At 38.1% G+C, this 20,343-nt stretch overlaps 1 protein-coding gene across 1 annotated transcript in view; it reads left to right on the top strand.

Moving 5' to 3' along the window:
• Positions 1 to 20,343, top strand: part of LOC126811191 (T-complex protein 1 subunit theta) — a 230,372-nt gene that overhangs the window by 53,025 nt on the left and 157,004 nt on the right. Inside the window, exon 3 of the mRNA XM_050536755.2 lies at positions 6,372 to 6,583. Within this exon, the coding sequence (XP_050392712.2) occupies positions 6,372 to 6,583 (212 nt within the window). The remainder of the gene's footprint in view (positions 1 to 6,371; positions 6,584 to 20,343) is intronic.

Below are 20,343 nucleotides of genomic sequence, written 5' to 3'. Positions count from 1 at the left end.
AACGGGATGAACCTGCTATAAAACGTTGCTTGTAGGGATTTTTATGTAGTTTAGGTCTCCAATATAACAAGGGCAAATCTGTATAGGTATCTCCACACGGAGTACCAAATGAAGTGAGTACAGATTTGTGATTGGATATAATTTCATCCTTACTAAGAGTTGATCGTTTATATGTAGCACTGTCGATTGGTTTCCCGAAATTAAATTCTTTGAACAGACAGTCAAAATAATGTCGTTTACATATAAACACTATGTTATTGGACGCCTTGTCAGCCGGAACAATGACATACTTGTCATGCAAGGCATTGAGATTTTCAACAATATTACAAGGATGGTTTGATGATATTTGCACCCAACTATAAGTCTCTGTGCTATTTCGGCCGCCATCTTGGATTTTTGCCTCTCCTGAGAGTTGCCCACACTTTCCAGAGGTTGCAAACTGCACAAATCCTCAGAACAGTCCCCCGTACCAGAATCAATCGTCAAACCTTCCTCCCCGGAAATTGGTCACGGATCTGGGAGTTCGACCCCTACTATAACCCAAAGATCTCGGTTCCTTTCGATGTTCGTGCATATCGGACCGTAACTTCCTGAATTATGGCCCCTGATTGTACGAAAAATCACGTTTTTAGCTTGTGGACCCTATAGAGGTCATAATTTTAATCCGATTTAAAAAACCGTATTATTATATCACCGTTACACCCTAAGGAAGGTTGAGTTCGAATTTCGTGGAAATCGGCCCAAAATTGACAGACAAAATGGCTGCCGTTCGTTCTCAAATAGCGTAAAAATATGGTAAATCAAGGTTGTGGACCCTATAGAGGTCACAATTGGGTGGGTGGCTGAATGGTTAGCACGTGCGGGCTGTACCATAAAGTCTGTCATTGAGTCAACTGGCGTGGTTTCGAATCCCCGGTTGTACGTGGCAAGGAGTAGGGTCGCCTGTCCAACCTCGTGGGTTTTCTCCGGGTCCTCCGGTTTCCTCCCACTGCTAAAGACCCCTACGCGCAAGCGAATTATGTAAATAAAATTAAACCATGTGTTAGTCCCGAAATGACCTAGTTTGTGTCGAGTGGACGTTAAACCCTATTTCTCTCTCTCTCCACTTGTAGACACCCCGATTGGCAGACGGATGCATAAAACTCACAACAGCAACACCGGCGTTGAAGCTCAAAACCTGACCTGAAAGTAGTGAAAGTAGTTTTTTTCAGATTAAGACATTCTACGAAAAGGAACGGACAAGCTTCACCTCTAGCAAGTTATGTTCAGAGTGTTCATTCTACATGAGGTTAGTGCAAATCTTTCTAAAACCAAAGCTGAATCCAACATCAGAAAATGTATACTGACCTGGTAAGAAAATGTATACTGACCTGGATACCAAACTCCATTTTCATATGCGACAGCCACCTAGTCATCCTTCTTAACAGATGTTACGGCTTCAGGAGGAGGAGGAAGATATTGAGGCTTCTTTGGATCTGTCGATTCATCTTCAGTAGCAGACTGGAAGAGTGGAAGTGGATAGTGGCATGTCGTTGACGTTTACAGCTGGCATCAAGCGAACCAAAGTTCCTCTCACTAACAAGATTATTTAGTCCACTACCCGATGTCCGTGCTTTTTCCGAAGGAGCAGCATTCTCACTGTAAGTACCTTTGATGAAGTCATAAAGCTGTTTCCGAATACAAGACAAGTGGAGAAGGCCCCCATCACTGTGCTGATGGTCCGGAGCAACAGGTCCTTCCTATCATTATGCCCGATGGACATGACTGCCTGGTAGAGAACATCCTCCTTGTCGGGCTTGAAGTTTGGGATAACCTCATCATCAGCGAGTAGGTCCTCTGGACTTTCCATGGAAATCTCGACTTTCTGGAGCATGGGTTTGATGTATAATGGAGATCGAGGTACGACACTTCCTTCGAAGTGACAAGACGCCAGTATGGTTCTGTTATCTTGACATAGACAATGCCAACTGCCTGGACCATGGTCACTAAACGAGAGTCCTTGAGATCCAGGAAAACCGACCAAACTTTCAGATTGGGGGATTTCAGCCTCTTTTCCAATCCAAGGATGTCATCAATGTGCACCATGATCTGACTTGCCAACCAGAAGAGACCATTGAAGCGATTGTCACGATAGTCACCAATTATGGACTTCTTCTGGCGTGACGATAGATCAGCCAACCACTTGTCTCGGACACCACTCTTTTCATCAACATTCAGCCCAAGGATCTCGTTTCCGTAGACTTCATGCTAACATAACACAGTTCCTCTATCTCTAGCTGACTGTTTTTTTGCAACAGTCTCCTCATCCTCCTTTGCAGTGCGACGAAATCCAAGTGGACAAGTTTCACCAGTGTCAGTGTTGTCTCCAGGTATTTACCTTTTTTCTGCTGGTTCCATCCTTGTTTTCACCGAAGTGGGAACATGCATGCAGTTTGTCTGCATACTAACACTTCGTCAGGAACTGTCCTTCATCAGAGATTCGCAACACTGTCATTTGCCTGGGAGATCACAAGGTTTGAACTTGTGCATGAAAACATGTTTAGCCACTGCCTGGATGACTGGCGACACCTTGTGCACTGCAACCTCAAGTCCCAACAACTCAATGACGGCAAGTCGTACATCATCAGAAATTGTGCCATCCTCACCTTTTGTGTCGATTAGTGTTTGACCATTATTCTCAGTTTGCAGTAACCGATTCTCGAGAACCTTTGATATAGGTATTCAACTTGGAAAACTCTCGACCAGTCAACTTGGAAAACTCTCGACCAGTCCTACTTTTCCTTACCTTTGCAACGGATGGGAGGGTTTTGTAATAACTTTTCAACCTCTGTTCCCGTCTAGCCCTTTGGCTCGTGCTTGCAAGATCCCTCTCCAGCTGTGCTATTCGCTCCTACAAGGCTGCGATGTCCGAGTTCTTTTTCCCTAGCTTCTTGTCCGTCTGGCTAATGCAGGTTTTCTTCTGGTTCTGCAGTATTTTCACTTTGGCTCGAAGGTTTTCAATTGTCTTGTTCTTACTTGCTTCCCTCAGGTTTACATATTTTTTCTGGTAGTGTACGTTTCTTTCCCCATCCTCCTTCAATTTAGTTTGCAAATCTGAAATTTCACTATTAAGTTGTGCTACAGTTCTCTGTTTTACACACATAAGGTAGGAAAGGCTATTAAGTTCTTTCTCCTTTTCAGAGAGTGGTACACGAGTTGTTGCTGCCTGGGAATCAACTTCTGCCTGTATGTCTAAGGGAGGTAAGTTCTCAGATAGTGCAAAATCATCCGGTGGGTATTCTTCTGTTGTGGACATGGATGCTGGAAACTCCTTGGGAAATGGAACTTTGACTTCTGGCATGTCGTCTGACAAACCCGGAATGGAAAAGGATGCGTCAAGGCCAAAGTTATCAGAATCGGATGGAATTAACACTGCCTCCAAAAATGAATCTGATAGTAATTGCAGTGTTTCAAGAATGACTGATCCCACAGGTTGCATGAAGTCAAGATGCGACGCGGCACTGATGTCTGATGATGACATTCAGATAACGATTCTGAAGGCGCAGGGTCAGATGGAACGGCAAAAGGACATCCTTCTAGGTCCTTAAAAAGTGCTGAGTCCGCCTTCCGTTTCCTGAGGAAGTCTCGCTGGCCATAAAGAAATTGTATCTGCCGCAAGACCTTGCCACCTTCACTTCGGTAATCTGCAGACTCGGGGGAAATTCCAATAATCCACTTCAGCAACACTTCCTCGCTTATGTGGCGGATTCGACAGTAAGCGTAAAGTTCTAAGACTACACCATTTGTTAAGAGTTTTTCTGGTAACATTGTGAATTTTTCATTTTCCAGGTCTTCGATCCTTATGCCTGCCTGTCTGCAGTATTTCCCAGTACGTGTCATCTTCAGAGGATTCTAAGACCTGAAATAGAAAGGGCAAATTATCACTAATTATAAATTCAAAATTTAGGCCTATACATTTGTTATGAGTTGAAGCATTTCAATAAAATAAGAATGTTAATGTAAAACCATCTTTGTAGTCTATTTACTTACCAGATTGCATTTCAGGTTCCTTTCCACACATCCACACCTATAACTCAGCTACATGTAGGCTAGGCAGGCACTGGCTGACACTCATCCAGAAATCTGAATAATTAATAATGACAGTTAAAGTTGCAATTTCATATTTTTACGTTATATTTTTAAAATTTATGAAAATAAAGCCTTAAAATAGATAGTATCTATAAACAGTCCTACCTTGTTAAAGAATAATCCTATTAATCCTATAATTCACTATTGCCAGTTGAGAAATTGGCAAAAATATCATTTTCCTCTTCCAATTCAAAAGTTTGAAAAAAGCTACTCCATGGTGGAGAATAGAAAACAAGGGAGGCAATTGGGAGGTAATTGTGTTATTATTTCCAGTGTAAATGAGTTTTAAGTGTGAGAATGACACCTATGATCGTATAATAGTGAGTTGACAACCTATTGAGCAAAAGACATAGAAATAATTATGTTTTGACTTTCTTAGAAAATATGAAATTATAACTTTAAGAGTAAAAAAGAAAAGGGAAAAAATTATCAGGACCAGGCCCCTAAAATACTTTTAAAAACGCCATGGAATTTATCCCCCAATACAATATTATGAAATTTAGATTATCCTCTGTCAAATTCCTGCTTTAAATCACCACAATTAGCTCGCACCCACCCCCAAAGAAAACTACAAAATCTCCATCCAAAATAAACATGCTGACACCCCCCTCCCCTCAAAACGGGCCAAACCCATTGTCCTCAACAGTAAACATAAGAGCACAGGCCAATCTGCATTGCAGAAACACGTCATGTGACCTAATTATCGATCACGAGCAGAGTACACCCCTCCACAATATTATGAAATTTAGATTATCCTCTGTCAAATTCCTGCTTTAAATCACCACAATTAGCTCCCACCCACCCCCAAAGAAAACTACAAAATCTCCATCCAAAATAAACATGCTGACACCCACCTCCCCTCAAAACGAGCCAAACAGATTGTCCTCAACAGTAAACATAAGAGCACAGGCCAACCAGCATTGCAGAAACACGTCACGTGACCTAATTATCGATCGCGAGCAGAGTACACCCCTCCACAATGGAAAATATGGTATAGCCTGTATGCTGCTGGATCATTTCCTGGAAGCAAAATACGGCGAATTGCCCACTTCAGACGCCTCCTACGGAGTTAACTCAGCTGTTTCCTCCACACAAACTATATGGTTATGGTCTAAAGGGTCTAAATATTCATACTCGCCAGTTATTTGACGGAAATTGGTCAAATTTTGGCTAAAATCGGGTCCAAACTTGAGCTGCTTGCATCAAAGAAACCAGACCTCATGCGTTACTAGGGAGCTTTGCGGAGTGAATGGCAGGCCTTTCTCTGATTGGTTGAAAAATTTCATGAGTGCATATCAAATACTAAAGCAGGAATTTTATTTTGAAAATTCAGCCCGTGTCTGCCGTGTGCAAAGAAATTGATCATGGCGTCAGAGCAACGGCGCACAGCAGTAGATGTATTTTATCGCATTCCGTCCTGGCAAACACTGACTGGCTTGATGTGAATTAAACAACAAAGTGAGGGATAGATCATCATCTGCAAATTTTTTTAATGACATTATTTTTACAATTTGGTGTAGTTTTAATGATGAATTTGTATTTTTTCCTGGGCGACCTACATTTTCCTGAGGGCAATTCTATTTGTCCAAATGTCACAGCGCTGGGAGGTGCAATGCTAATGTAAAGCGACAATGACATTTTTTGTCTTAATAATAGAAATAAGATAAAACAGAATTGAAATTTACACTGAACAAATAAAGAAGTTGGATTATAGATTAACTTAATTTAGAAATTACATGCATAGAAGTTAGAAATTACATGAATAGAAGTTAGAAATTAGACAATAGCATGTTAGAATTTTGAATCTAATATACAGGTCTTGAAATAACGGTTTTAGATACACCTGACAAAATGTCTGGCACTAATGAAATAGTACCAAACATGTATTAATAATATCAATGAAAAAGACAAATCAGTGCCGAATAAAATGACAGGCAACAGAGGTTTAGTGCCTGACAAAGCCTGAATCGGTGCCTGACATTGTCTGTGACAGATGCCTTATTTCCAGACTTGCTAATATACTGCCATAGTTTTGTGGTGGAGGGTCACATATGAGCATTTTCTGCTTAGGCCAAGTTTGATTGCTGGATGCTTTTTCAAAATGATAAATGTGTGATCTGTTTATTTTGGGATTGAGCTAGGGGACATCACTGTTCGCTTGTAACTAAAAGTGCCTGTACACATACCTCAAGAATGCTGGAGTAGCATCTGTATTCAATTTAAGGAAACAATTGATATTTCAGGTCAAAATAAGATGGTTATCAATCATTTAGAGAAACTCTTTGTCACTAATGATGCTGCTACTATTTTACGTGAATTGGAGGTTCAACATCCTGCTGCTAAAATGATTGTAATGGCATCACAACAACAGGAACTTGAATGTGGAGATGGCACCAATTTTGTTCTTATTTTTGCAGGCGCTTTACTTTCAAATGCAGAAGAACTACTAAGAATGGTAATTTTTACACACCCACATTTTTATGTGGACGTATATTGTCGTCGCCCCTGTCCGTCCGGAGGTCACAATTTGTATCCGATTTCAACGAAACTTGAAATAAAGGTTTATCATCCTAAGATCTCCGTTCCTTTCGAGATTGGCATGTATCAGACTGTAACTTAGTGGATTATGGCCCCAGATTGTACGAAAAATCACGTTTTAAGCTTGTGAACACTGTAGAGGTCAAAATTTTTATCTGATTTGGTTTAAACTTGAAATGTATGCTTATAACTCAAAGGTCTCGGTTCCTTTCGATATTCATGCATATTGGAACGTAACTTCCTGAATTATGGCCCCTGATTGTACGAAAAATCGCGTTTTTAGATTGTGGACCCTATAGAGGTCATAACTTTTATCCGATTTAAAAAAACGTATTATTATATCACCGTTACACCCTAATGACGACTGAGTTCAAATTTCAATAAAATCGGCCCAAAACTGACAGACAAAATGGCCGCCGTTCGTTCTCAAATAGCGTAAAAATATGGTATATCAAGGTTGTGGACCCTATAGAGGTCACAATTTTTATCCGATTTTGTTGAAACTAGAATGTAAGTTTATAACCCAAAGATCTCAGTTCCTTTTGATATTCGCGCATATCGGATTTTAACTTCCTAAATTACGGCCCCTGATTGTACGAAAAATTGCGTTTTTAGCTTGTGGACCCTATAGAGGTCATAATTTTTATCCGATTTAAAAAACCGTATTAATATATCACCGTTTCACCCTAAGGACGACTGAGTTCGAATTTTGTGAAAATCGTCCGTAAACTGACAGACAAAATGGCTGATGTTCATTCTCAAATAGCGTAAAAATATGGTATATCAAGGTTGTGGACCCGATAGAGGTCACAATTTTTATCCATTTTTGTTGAAACTTGAAATGTAAGTTTATAACCCAAAGATCTCGGTTCCTTTCGATATTCGCGCATATCGGACCGTAACTTCCTGAATTATGGCCCTTGATTGTACGAAAAATCGTCTTTTTAGGTTGTGAACCGTATAGAGGTCATAGTTTTTATCCGATTTAAAAAAAACCGTATTATATCACCGTTACACCCTAAGGATGGCTAAGTTCGAATTTCGTGAAAATTGGCCAAAACTGACAGACAAAATGTCCGCCCTTTGTTCTCAAATAGCGTTAAAATATGGTGTATCAAGGTTGTGGACCCTATAGAGGTCACAATTTTTATACGCCCACATTTTCATGTGGACGTATATTGTCGTCGCCCCAGTCCGTCCGTCCACAATTGATTGTGGACACTCTACAGGTCACAATTCTTATCCGATTTTGACGAAACTTGAAATATTGGTTTATCTCCAAAAGATCTCTGCTGCTATCGATATTGGCATATATCCGATCGAAAATTCATGGATTATGGCCCCTGTTTGTACGAAAAATCACGTTTTTAGCTTGTGAACTCTATAGAGGTCATAATTTTTATCCGATTTTGTTGAAACTTGAAATATAAGTTTATAACCCAAAGATCTCGGTTCCTTTCGATTTTGTTGAAACTTGAAATATAAGTTTATAACCCAAAGATCTTGGATCCTTTCGATATTCGCGCATATCGGCCCGTAACTTCCTGAATTATGGCCTCTGATTGTACGAAAAATCGCGTTTTCAGCTTGTGGACCCTATAGAGGTCATAATTTTTATCCGATTTAAAAAAAAATGTATCATTTTATCACCGTTACACCCTAAGGACGACTGAGTTCGAATTTCGTGAATTTCGGCCCAAAACTGACAGACAAAATGGCCGCCGTTTGTTCTCATAGCGTAAAAAAAATGGTATATCAAGATTGTGGACCCTATAGAGGTCACAATTTTTATCCAATTTTGTTGAAGCTTGAAATATAAGTTTATAACCCAAAGATCTCGGTTCCTTTCGATATTCACTCATATCGCACCATAACTTCCTGAATTATGGCCCCTGATTGTACGAAAAAACGCAATTTTAGCTTGTGGACCCTATAGAGGTCATAATTTTTATCCGATTAAAAAAAAAACGTATTATTATATCACCGTTACACCCTAACGATGGCTAAGTTCGAATTTCGTGAAAATTGGCCAAAACTGACAGACAAAATGTCAGCCCTTTGTTCTCAAATAGCGTTAAAATATAGTATATCAAGGTTGTGGACCCTATAGAGGTCACAATTTTTATACGCCCACATTTTCATGTGGACGTATATTGTTGTCGCCCCTGTCCGTCCGTCCACAATTGTTTGTGGACACTCTACAGGTCACAATTCTTATCTGATTTTGACGAAACTTGAAATATTGGTTTATCTCCAAAAGATCTCTGCTGCTATCGATATTGGCATGTATCTGATCGAAAATTCATGGATTATGGCCCCTGTTTGTACGAAAAATCACGTTTTTAGCTTGTGGACTCTATAGAGGTCATAATTTTTATCCGATTTTGTTGAAACTTGAAATATAAGTTTATAACCCAAAGATCTCGGTTCCTTTCGATTTTGTTGAAACTTGAAATATAAGTTTATAACCCAAAGATCTTGGATCCTTTCGATATTCGCGCATATCGGCCCGTAACTTCCTGAATTATGGCCTCTGATTGTACGAAAAATCGCGTTTTCAGCTTGTGGACCCTATAGAGGTCATAATTTTTATCCGATTTAAAAAAACGTATCATTTTATCACCGTTGCATCCTAAGGATGGCTGAGTTCGAATTTCGTGAATTTCGGCCCAAAACTGACGGACAAAACGGCCGCCCTTCGTTCTCAAATAACGTAAAAATACGGTATATCAAGGTTGTGGACCCTATGAGGGTCACAATTGTAATCCGATTTTGTTGAAACTTGAAATGTAAGTTTATAACCCAAAGATTTTGGTTCCTTTCGATATTTGCGCATATCGGACCTTAACTTCCTGAATTATGGCCCCTGATTGTACGAAAAATCGCGTTTTTAGCTTGTGGACCCAATAGAGGTCATAATTTTTATCCGATTTTAAAAACCATATTATTATATCACCGTTACACCCTAAGGACGGCTGAGTTCGAATTTCGTGAAAATCAACCCAAAATTGACAGACAAAATGGCTGCCGTTCGTTCTCAAATAGCGTAAAGAAAGAGTGTATCAAGGTTTTGGACCCTATAGATCTCACAATTTTTATACGCCCACATTTTCATGTGGACGTATATTGTCTTCGCCTCCGTCCGTCCGTCCACAATTGTTTGTGAACAGTCTACAGGTCACAATTTTTATCCGATTTCAATGAAACTTGAAATGTAAGTTTATAACCCAAAGTTCCTTTTGATATTCGCGCATATCGGACCGTAACTTCCTGAATTATGGCCCCTGATTGTACGTAAAAACGTGTTTTTTGGCTTGTGGACCCTATAGAGGTCATAATTTTTATCCGATTTAAAAAAAACGTATTATTATATCACCAATAAATCCTGAGGACAGTTGAGTTCGAATTTCGTGAAAATCGGCCCAAAACTGACAGACAAAATGGCTGCCGTTCGTTCTCAAATAGCGTAAAAATATGGTTTATCAAGGTTGTAGACCCTATAGAAGTCACAATTTTTATCCGATTTTCTTGAATCTTGAGTTGTAAGTTTGTAACACAAAAATCTTGGTTCCTTTCGATATTCGCGCATATAGGACCGTAACTTCATGAATTATGGCCCCTGATTGTACACAAAAACGCGTTTTTTGGCGTGTGGACCCTATAGAGGTCATAATTTAATGGAGTTCAGACAACATATTACATGTCAGTCCTGAAATGACATAGTTTATTTGGATGTTGTCAGTTCAAAAACAGTTGTCACTGCTCATAAGAGAGCTTTTACTAACTTGTAAAACCTCAAGAGATTTTATCCCAACAAGCGTTTAACCCTCTCGTTACGTAAGCGCCCGAAACCGCCCGTAACGTCCTGTACGGGATCGCCCGATGTCGCCCGAAATGACGGTCGGTAAAACTCGGTAATTTTCCACTCGGAACAAAACTCTCACGTGACTAACGACAACTGGAGTGTACTGTAAACATAGCAGTATTCAAAATGGCGGCCTCCGTGAAATTTTTTATATTGAAGAGTTTTGTGTAAAAATGAAGGTTTTTCGTTGAATTTTTGAATGGCGTCATCGGATTCAGACGGCGATTTTAATGGATTCGATTCTTATGACGTTGAATGTGCCGAATTGAAGCAAAAAGAGGTAATAAATGACCGTGAATTGGATGATAATTTTGACGATGAAAGTGACATTGAAATTGAACAAGGACTGGAATACGATTCGTCTGGAGAGTCTAGCAGCGAAAATGATGACTTTGAGGACATATTAAATAGGGACGATCTCGAATGGAGTCAGATTACTCGCAAGGTAATTATCAAACGTTTTTCGGCAAAACAAGGACCGACTAATTTTCCAAATGTAGGTCAGATTGACATAGTTGATGGCGCCGGATACATGTATACAACAGATTTACCTAGTATAAATAACATAAATCCAATCCATTGAAGTCGCCGCCCGAATTTGATGATAGCACCCAGAAACTCAACAAAAAATTGTTTATTTTTGTATATTGAGCTTTTTCAATGGAATACATGTTAACACCATTAAGCCTTAAAAACTACAGCTTTGTACATTAGGCCTAATATTAAGTTAAATAAGTCAAGGTAAGCAAAATATGTCGACAACCTAACGGTTTCCTCCGTCGCAACAATCACAGTACGGTTGACGACTTTGTTACTCTTTTACTAAAATGGTTGCCATTTTTTTATTTACCATCAGATTTTCAAAAATATTGTACCATTGTGAAGGAAATTAAATTCTCCTTAAAATGAAATTAACTTGTCAGATTAATTTTGAACTTTGTAGCATTAAGTTTTTCTCCAAAGGTTATCTTGAAAAAAATTTCAAATTTTTTTTCAGATACATCTTATGATACATAAGTAGTGATGAGAGATGCATATTTCTAGTTGACTCCATTGGAAAGAGAATTCAATTTCCTTTCAGAAAATCATAACTTGTCTTCTTTGAAAGTTGATAGGTTTTGAGCTATAATCACATGAACATTTCGCATATTTTTTCGACGTTTTTTCTGAATATTGTCAGGATTTGGCGTCATACATTATAAAACTCACTAGTAATGAAAGGGTTAATAGAGTTCAGACAACATTTTATATGTTAGTCCTGAAATGAAGTAGTTAATTTCGATGGAGATTATTAAACCCCAATTTTTATAATATGAGCTTTCATGTTCTCATTTTCTGCACCAACTGAGCTAATGAAGACGGACATATGTCGTGTTGTGTGATGTGAGGGAAACTCTGTCTGGCCCACTGTGTGGCCATCTACTCGTCAAATTTCATCTGTAGAGTGTTCTTTACGTGCAGGCAATCTGATTAAAATACAGATCTGTATTTCGTTTCGTTTTTTATACGCCCACATTTTCATGTGGACGTATATTGTCATCGCCCCTGTTCGTCCGTCAGTCCACAATTGTTTGTGAACAGTCTACAGGTCACAATTTTTATCCGATTTCAATGAAACTTGAAATATAGGTTGATCACCCTAAGATCTCGGGTTCCTTTCGATATTGGCATCTATTGGACCGTAACTTCATGGATTATGGCCCCTGATTGTACGAAAAATCACGTTTTGGGCTTGTGAACACTGTAGAGGTCACAATTTTTATCCAATTTTGTTGAAACTTGAAATGTAAGTTTATAACCCAAAGATCTCGGTTCCTTTTGATATTCGCGCATATCGGACCGTAACTTCCTGAACTATGTTCCCTGATTGTACGAAAAAAACGCGTTTTTTGGCTTGTGAACCCTTTAGAGGTCATAATTTTTATCCGATTTAAAAAAACGTATTATTATATCACCAATAAACCGTAAGGACGGTTGAGTTCAAATTTCGTAAAAATCGGACCAAAACTGACAAAATGGCCGCCGTTCGTTCTCAAATAGCGTAAAAATATGGTATATCAAGGTTGTAGACCCTATAGAGGTCACAATTTTTATCTGATTTTGTTGAAACTTGAAATGTAAGTTTATAACACAAAAATCTTGGTTCCTTTCGATATTCGCGCATATCGGACCGTAACTTCATGAATTATGGCCCCTGATTGTTCGCAAAAACGCGTTTTTTGGCTTGTGGACCCTATAGAGGTTATAATTTTTATCCGATTTAAAAAAACGTGTCAATATATCCCTGAATTTCGTGAAAATCGGCCCAAAAATGACAGACAAAATGGCCGCCCTTCGTTCTCAAATAGCGTAAAAATATGGTACATCAAGGTTGTGGACCCTATAGAGGTCACAATTTTTATCCGATTTTGTTGAAACTTGAAATGTAAGTTTATAACACAAAGATCTCGGTTCCTTTCGATATTCGCGCATATTGGACTGTAACTTCATGAATTATGGCCCCTTATTGTATGACAAATCGTGTTTTTAGCTTGTGGACCCTATAGAGGTCATAATTTTTATCCGATTTAAAAAAACGTTTATTATTTCACCGTTAAACCCTAAGGACGGTTGAGTTCGAATTTCATGAAAATCTGCCGAAAACTGACAGACAAAATGGCCGCCGTTCGTTCTCAAATAGTGTAAAAATATAGTATATCAAGGTTGTAGACCCTATAGAGGTCACAATTTTTATCTGATTTTGTTGAAACTTGAAATGTAAGTTTATAACACAAAAATCTTGGTTCCTTTCGATATTCGCGCATATCGGACCGTAACTTCATGAATTATGGCCCCTGATTGTTCGCAAAAACGTGTTTTTTGGCTTGTGGACCCTATAGAGGTTATAATTTTTATCCGATTTAAAAAAACGTGTTAATATATCCCTGAATTTCGTGAAAATCTGCCGAAAACTGACAGACAAAATGGCCGCCCTTCGTTCTCAAATAGCGTAAAAATATGGTACATCAAGGTTGTGGACCCTATAGAGGTCACAATTTTTATCCGATTTTGTTGAAACTTGAAATGTAAGTTTATAACACAAAGATCTCGGTTCCTTTCGATATTCGCGCATATTGGACTGTAACTTCATGAATTATGGCCCCTTATTGTATGACAAATCGTGTTTTTAGCTTGTGGACCCTATAGAGGTCATAATTTTTATCCGATTTAAAAAAACGTTTATTATTTCACCGTTAAACCCTAAGGACGGTTGAGTTCGAATTTCATGAAAATCTGCCGAAAACTAACAGACAAAATGGCCGCCGTTCGTTCTCAAATAGTGTAAAAATATAGTATATCGAGGTTGTGGACCCTATAGAGGTCACAATTTTTATCCGATTTTGTTGAAACTTGAAATGTAAGTTTATAACCCAAAGATCTCGGTTCTTTTCGATATTCGCGCATATCGGACTGTAACTTATTGAATTATGGCCCTTGATTGTACGAAAAATCGCGTTTTTAGCTTGTGGACCCTATAGAGGTCATAATTTTTATCAGATTTAGAAAAACGTATTATTATATCACCGTTACACCCTAAGGACGCCTGAGTTTGAATTTTGTGAAAATCGGCCCAAAACTGACAGATAAAATGGCCGCTCCTCGTTCTCAAATTGCGTAAAAATATGATATATCAAGGTTGTTGACCCTATAGAGGTCACAATTTTTATCTGATTTTGTTGAAACTTGAAATGTAAGTTTACAACTCAAAGATCTTGGTTCCTTTCAATATTTGCGCATATCGAATTGTAATTTCCTGTTTTATGGCCCTTGATTGTAGGAAAAATCACTTTCGTTTTAGCTTGTTTTCTATCCCATCTCTCGAAAATGTGGGCGTATCCTGCCTGGCAGCCGCTGGTTATCCGATTTTGTTGAAACTTGAAATGTAAGTTTATAACCCAAAGATCTTGGTTCCTTTCGATATTCGTGCATATCGGACCGTAACTTCCTGAATTATGGCCCCTGATTGTACGAAAAATCGTGTTTTTAGCTTGTGGACCCTATGGAGGTCATAATTTTTATCCCGATTTAAAAAAACGTATTATTATATCACCGTTTCACCCTAAGGACGACCAATTATTGCCCCTGATTGTACAAAAAATCCTGTTTGTTTTTAGCTTGTTCTCTATCCATCTCTTGCAAAATGTGGGCGTATCCTGCCTGGCAGCCACTGGTTATATAACCGTGGCAATAAATGTTTCTTGCCACAAAGCTTTGATTTCCACACCGTGCATATATATGTTTGGGATTATTGAATTATGACGTCTGTTTTATCCTTTTCTTACTCCTGTTGCCCGTATATCGTTAATAAATGAAGCCATGGTTGTTGTTACGGTTTATAATTGCGTATATATTCTTTGGGTTGTTGAAAGTCAGTTATCATCAAATCACATGCCATGGGTCGTAAGCAAAAAATTTAACAGCCTTCGTCAACGTCCGATAGAAGAATGTCAGATTATTTTAGTATATCACCACCAAAATGCTCCATGTCTACAGATCATACTGACATGATCTATGGAAGGATAACGTTGCCAATATTATTTCATTGTTCACGGTGCAAACTGCAAATGTCAGTAGTTCACAATACGTATTTTAGTTTTACAATTTACAATTTCCATTGCTCAACAATACCAATGTCACGGTGTTAAAATACAGAATACACTTTTCAATAATACAAAATATAGTATAATAGTTATTTTGCACATTACACTTCTGCATTCTGCATTTTGCATAATAGACAAATGCATAATAGAACCTTGCATAGTAGAACATATACCTTATATGGGATGTACGACGTACGTCATTTGCATACGGAAAAAAATCCGGACTATGACGGAAATTAATGATTTACACGATAAAGCCATAAGGCCGAGGTCATTAGAAGGGGATAGTACTCGATTTTGTTAGTCTTCAACGTCCAGGCTCTATAATGTAATCATTTCGACGATTAGAGGATTCTGAAAGATAATAGTCTGATTTAACGAGACTGTTCTTATTTGTTCTCATCGGTAAAAAAACAGATATTTCAAGAGAATCAATTTCTTGTTAAGAATTAAATTGAATATCTTGTTTAATTGACAAGTCTCTAAAACCCTTTTTTTGGGTAAGGTTAAAGAATCTTATATAGTAACCGAGCGGAATCTCTCACCCGTATTCCAGCATTCGGATTCGAAATGAAGTTAGCACACAGATTCCTAGCGCCAATAAAAAATAACCCTAGATGTAATTATCAGTAAAATAATTGTTACCTTTATATTAGAAAATAACATTTTAAGACATACTAATGCAAATTATATAATAATGTGTAATAGACCCCTCCCCCCAAAGAAATTTGCTGAAATAAAGATCTTGGAGCCACCAAAGCTAGTTTAGAAGCTATTGTGTGCGGAGTGAGCCTACCCTAACTCGATTCCCCACATATTTAGTACGTTTACGGTAATATAATTCCAAAAGCCAGCTTAGAAGGCTTCTGGATTTTTGTATTCTCGTAATTTATTCATCCCTTGACTCTGTGAAATACAAAACATGTTGCCACCAAAGCTGGTTCGGGTGCTTTTTGATGAAACGTGGGCGTATCCCTTGTTTATTGTACCCACGAACCCCGCCTCGAATCGGGTGCTGGGAACTTTTCGATACCCCAACATAGAAAGTTAATGAAATTTGGCATGTTCAAACCTTATGCATCTGTCGATTTGGTGAAATAAAGATCTTGGAGCCACCAAAGCTAGTTTAGAAGTCATTGCGTGCACAGTGAGCCTACCCTAACCCGATTCCCCCACATATTTAGTACGTTTACGAAAAGCCAACGTAGGAGGCTTCTGAAATTGTGCAGTCTAGTAGTTTATTCATCCTTGATTCTGTGAAACAAAAAACATTTTGCCACTAGAGCTGGTTTGGGGGCTTTTTGATGCAGCGTGGGCATACCCCTTGTTTATTCTACCCATGAACCTCGCCTCGAATAATGATGCTAGGAACTTTTCGGTGGTATAACTCGATACGCCAACATATAAAGTTAATGAAATTTGGCATGTTCATACCTTATGCACCTGTAAATTGGGTGAAATAAAGATCCTGGAGCCACCAAAGCTAGTTTAGAAGTTATTGCGTGCGCAGTGAGTCTACCCTAACACGATTCCCCCATATTTTTAGTATGTTTACGGTAATCTATCTCAAAAAGCCAGCATAGGAGGCTTCTGGATTTTTGTATTCTAGTAGTTTATTCAACCGTTTGCCACCAAAGCTGGTTTGGATGCTTTTTGATGCAGCGTGGACGTACCCCTTATTTATTGAACCCACGAACCCCGTCTCGAATCCGGGTGCTAGCTACTTTGTGGTGGTATATCTCCATACTCCAACATAGAAAGTTAATGAAATTTGGCATGTTGACACCTTATGCATTTGTCGATTTGGTGACATAAAGATCTTGGAGCCACCAAAGTTAATTTAGAAGTTATTGTGTGCGCAGCGAGCCTACCCTATCCCGATTCCCTCACATATTTAGTACGTTTACGGTAATATATCTAAAAGCCAGCATAGGAGGCTTCTGGATTTTTGTATTCTAGTAGTTATTCATCCCTTGACTCTGTGAAATACAAAACATTTTGCCACCAAAGCCAATTTGGAGTGCTTTTTGGTGCAGTGTGGACGTACCCCTTGTTTATTGCACCCGCGAACCCCGCCTCGAATCCAGGTGCTGGGAACTTTGCGGTGGTATAACTCGATACGCCAACATATCTTATCCATCTGTTGATTTGGTGAAATAAAGATCTTGGAGCCACCAAAGCTATTTTATAAGTTATTGCATGCGCGATTAGCCTACCCTAACCCGATCCCCCCCCCCCCCCCCATGGTTTTAGTATGTTTACGGTGATATTTCTCTAAAAGCCAGCTTAGGAAGCTTCTGAAAATTTGTATTCTAGTAGTTTATTCATCCCTTGATTCCATGAAACAAAAAAACATTTTGCCACCAAAGCTGGTTTGGGTGCGTTTTGATGCAGCGTGGGCGTACCCCTTTTCAGCGTGCTCAGTTAGCCTAGTGTGCGATATTTTAGTATGTTTACGGTAATAGTATATTTTTTTTCATGGGGGGGGGTCTATTACATATATACTTTCCATTAATATGTCGTTTTCTAATATAAAGGTAACAATTATTTTCGTGATATTTATATGTAGGTTTTTATTGGCGCTAGGAATATGTGTGCTAACTTCATTTCGTATCCAGGTGACCTTATGGCTTTATCGCGTAAATCATTAATTTCCGTTATAGTCCGAACTTTTTTCCGTATGCAAATGACGTTCGTCGTAGATCCCATATAAGGTATATGTTCTACTATGCAAGGTTCTATTATGCATTTGTCTATTATGCAAAATGCAGAATGCAGAAGTGTAATGTGCAAAATAACTATTCTACTGTATTTTGTATTATTGAAAAGTGTATTCTGTATTTTAACACCGTGACATTGGTATTGTTGAGCAATGGAAATTGTAAATTGTAAAACTAAAATACGTATTGTGAACGACTGACATTTGCAGTTTGCACCGTGAACAATGAAATAATATTGGCAACGTTATACTTCCATAATGATCAGCTCTCAGCCATCTGATATTATTACATCCTTGAATTTTAAAGCGATATCAACTTCTACAATAGGTCTGCATTAGGCAGAAAAATTTCGAAAAAGAAAAATCTTAAAGGGGCATTATGAGAGATTAGATAAAGAACTGGCAGTTCTCACTATAATAGTTAAAAATAGATAATGTGAATAGGATATGCTGGAAATTCCAGTCAAATTGCTCGACTCAGAACCCCGATATTAGCATTACTAAAGTCGGTACAATAAAAAAAACAGTCTCGATGATCCATTTTTGTTTAAAGCGCATTCTGAAAAGGTATATCTTTTAAGGATGAATGGAAATTTTCAGATATACAGATATTCATTAAAAAATATGTATATTCAGGGGTTTCATTAAATATTACTGTAGATGGGTAAAGTATCAGAGTAGGCGGCTCGAAAACAGCGGCACATGGGTCGATTTAACCATTAAATCAACAATCCCTTTATCAATCTCTTTTTTATACGCCCACATTGAAATGTGGACGTATATTGCCGTCGCCCCCGTCCGTTCGTCTGTCGGTCGGTCCGTTCGTCGGTCCGGCTGCCGTCGGTCTGTCCATCGTCCACAATTTCTTGTGAACGCCAAAAGTTATCATCCAATTGTTTTAAAATGGATATATGTTGTTTACATTAGTGAGATGAAGACTCCTATTTAATTTCAATAATTTCCGTTTATTTCGTCTAGAGTTATGGTCCTTGTTTCACTTTGTTGAACCTTGTGAACGCTCTAATGCCAAAAGTTAACATACGGTCTTTGTGAAATTTATATGCAATATTTAAGTTAGTGAAACGAAGAAGCCTATTGAATTTCAACAATTTCTGTTTATTACGTCTAGAGTTATGGCCCTTGTTTCACTTTATTGAACCTTGTGAACACTCTAACTCCAAAAGTTATTATCCGATCTTTCTGAAATTTACATGCATTATTTAAATTTGTGAAACTAAGAAGCTTATTGAATTTCAGCAATTTTGGTTTATTACGTCTAGAGTTATGGCCCTTGTTTCACTTTATTGAACCTTGTGAACGCTCTAACGCCAAAAGTTATCATCCGATCTTTCTGAAATTTATATGCATTATTAAGATTACTGAAACGAAGAAGCGTATTGAATTTCGGCAATTTCTGTTTATTACGTCTAGAGTTATGGCCCTTGTTTCACTTTATTGATCCTTGTGAAGGCTCTCACGTATAAAGTTATCATCCGATCTTTCTGAAATTTACAAGCATTATTTAAATTGGTGAAACGAAGAAGCCTATTGAATTTCAGCAATTTCCGTTTATTACGTCTAGAGTTATAGCCCTTGTTTTTTGTTATTGAACCTTGTGAACGCTCCAACGCCAAAAGTTATCATTCGATCTTTGTGAAATTTATATGCATTATTTAGATTAGTGAAACGGAGAAGCCTATTTAATTTCAGCAATTTCCATTTATTACGTCTAGAGTTGTGGCCCTTGTTTCACTTTATTGATCCTTGTGAACGCTCTAACGCAAAAAGTTATCACCCGATCTTTGTGGAATTTATATGCATGATTTAAATTAGTGAAACGAAAAAGCCTTGAATTTCAGCAATTTACAATAATTACTTCTATAGTTATTGCCCTTGTTTCACTTTGTTAAACCTTGTTAATGCACGATTGATGATAGTTATCATCCGATATGTATGAAATTTATATGCATCATTTAAATTTGTGAAACAAGTCTATTGAATTTCAGCAATTTCCGTCAATAATTTCTAGAGTTATGGCGATTGTGAACGTTTGAATGACAAAAGTGATCATGTGATCTGTATGAAATTTATATGCATTATTTTAATATTTAAATTAGTAAAACGAAAAAGCCTGTCAAATTTCAACAATTTCTGTAGATTACTTCCAGAGTTGAGACCCTTGTTTCAATTTGTAGAACCTTGTAAACCCTCAAACGACAAAATTTATAATCTGATCTGTATGGAACTGTCTTGTAAAGGCCCCCAATTACCTACAAAGGAATAAATATGCGACAACCCTTGACGACTGCTCGGACGATTTAGCTGCTGTGGGCGTATGTTTTGTTGCCTGGCATCCTATCTTTAATGTATATATAGATTTCTGGTACATCAATACATCGTGGGCTATTAAACTTCGTTTTTCAGTCATTATTATTATTATTGGGTGTAGGGTC

Source organism: Patella vulgata, chromosome 2, assembly GCF_932274485.2.
Source record: "Patella vulgata chromosome 2, xgPatVulg1.2, whole genome shotgun sequence".
NCBI lineage: Eukaryota > Metazoa > Mollusca > Gastropoda > Patellidae > Patella > Patella vulgata.
The sequence above is the reverse complement of the archived record's forward strand: the minus strand, read 5'-3'. Positions and strand labels throughout refer to the sequence as shown.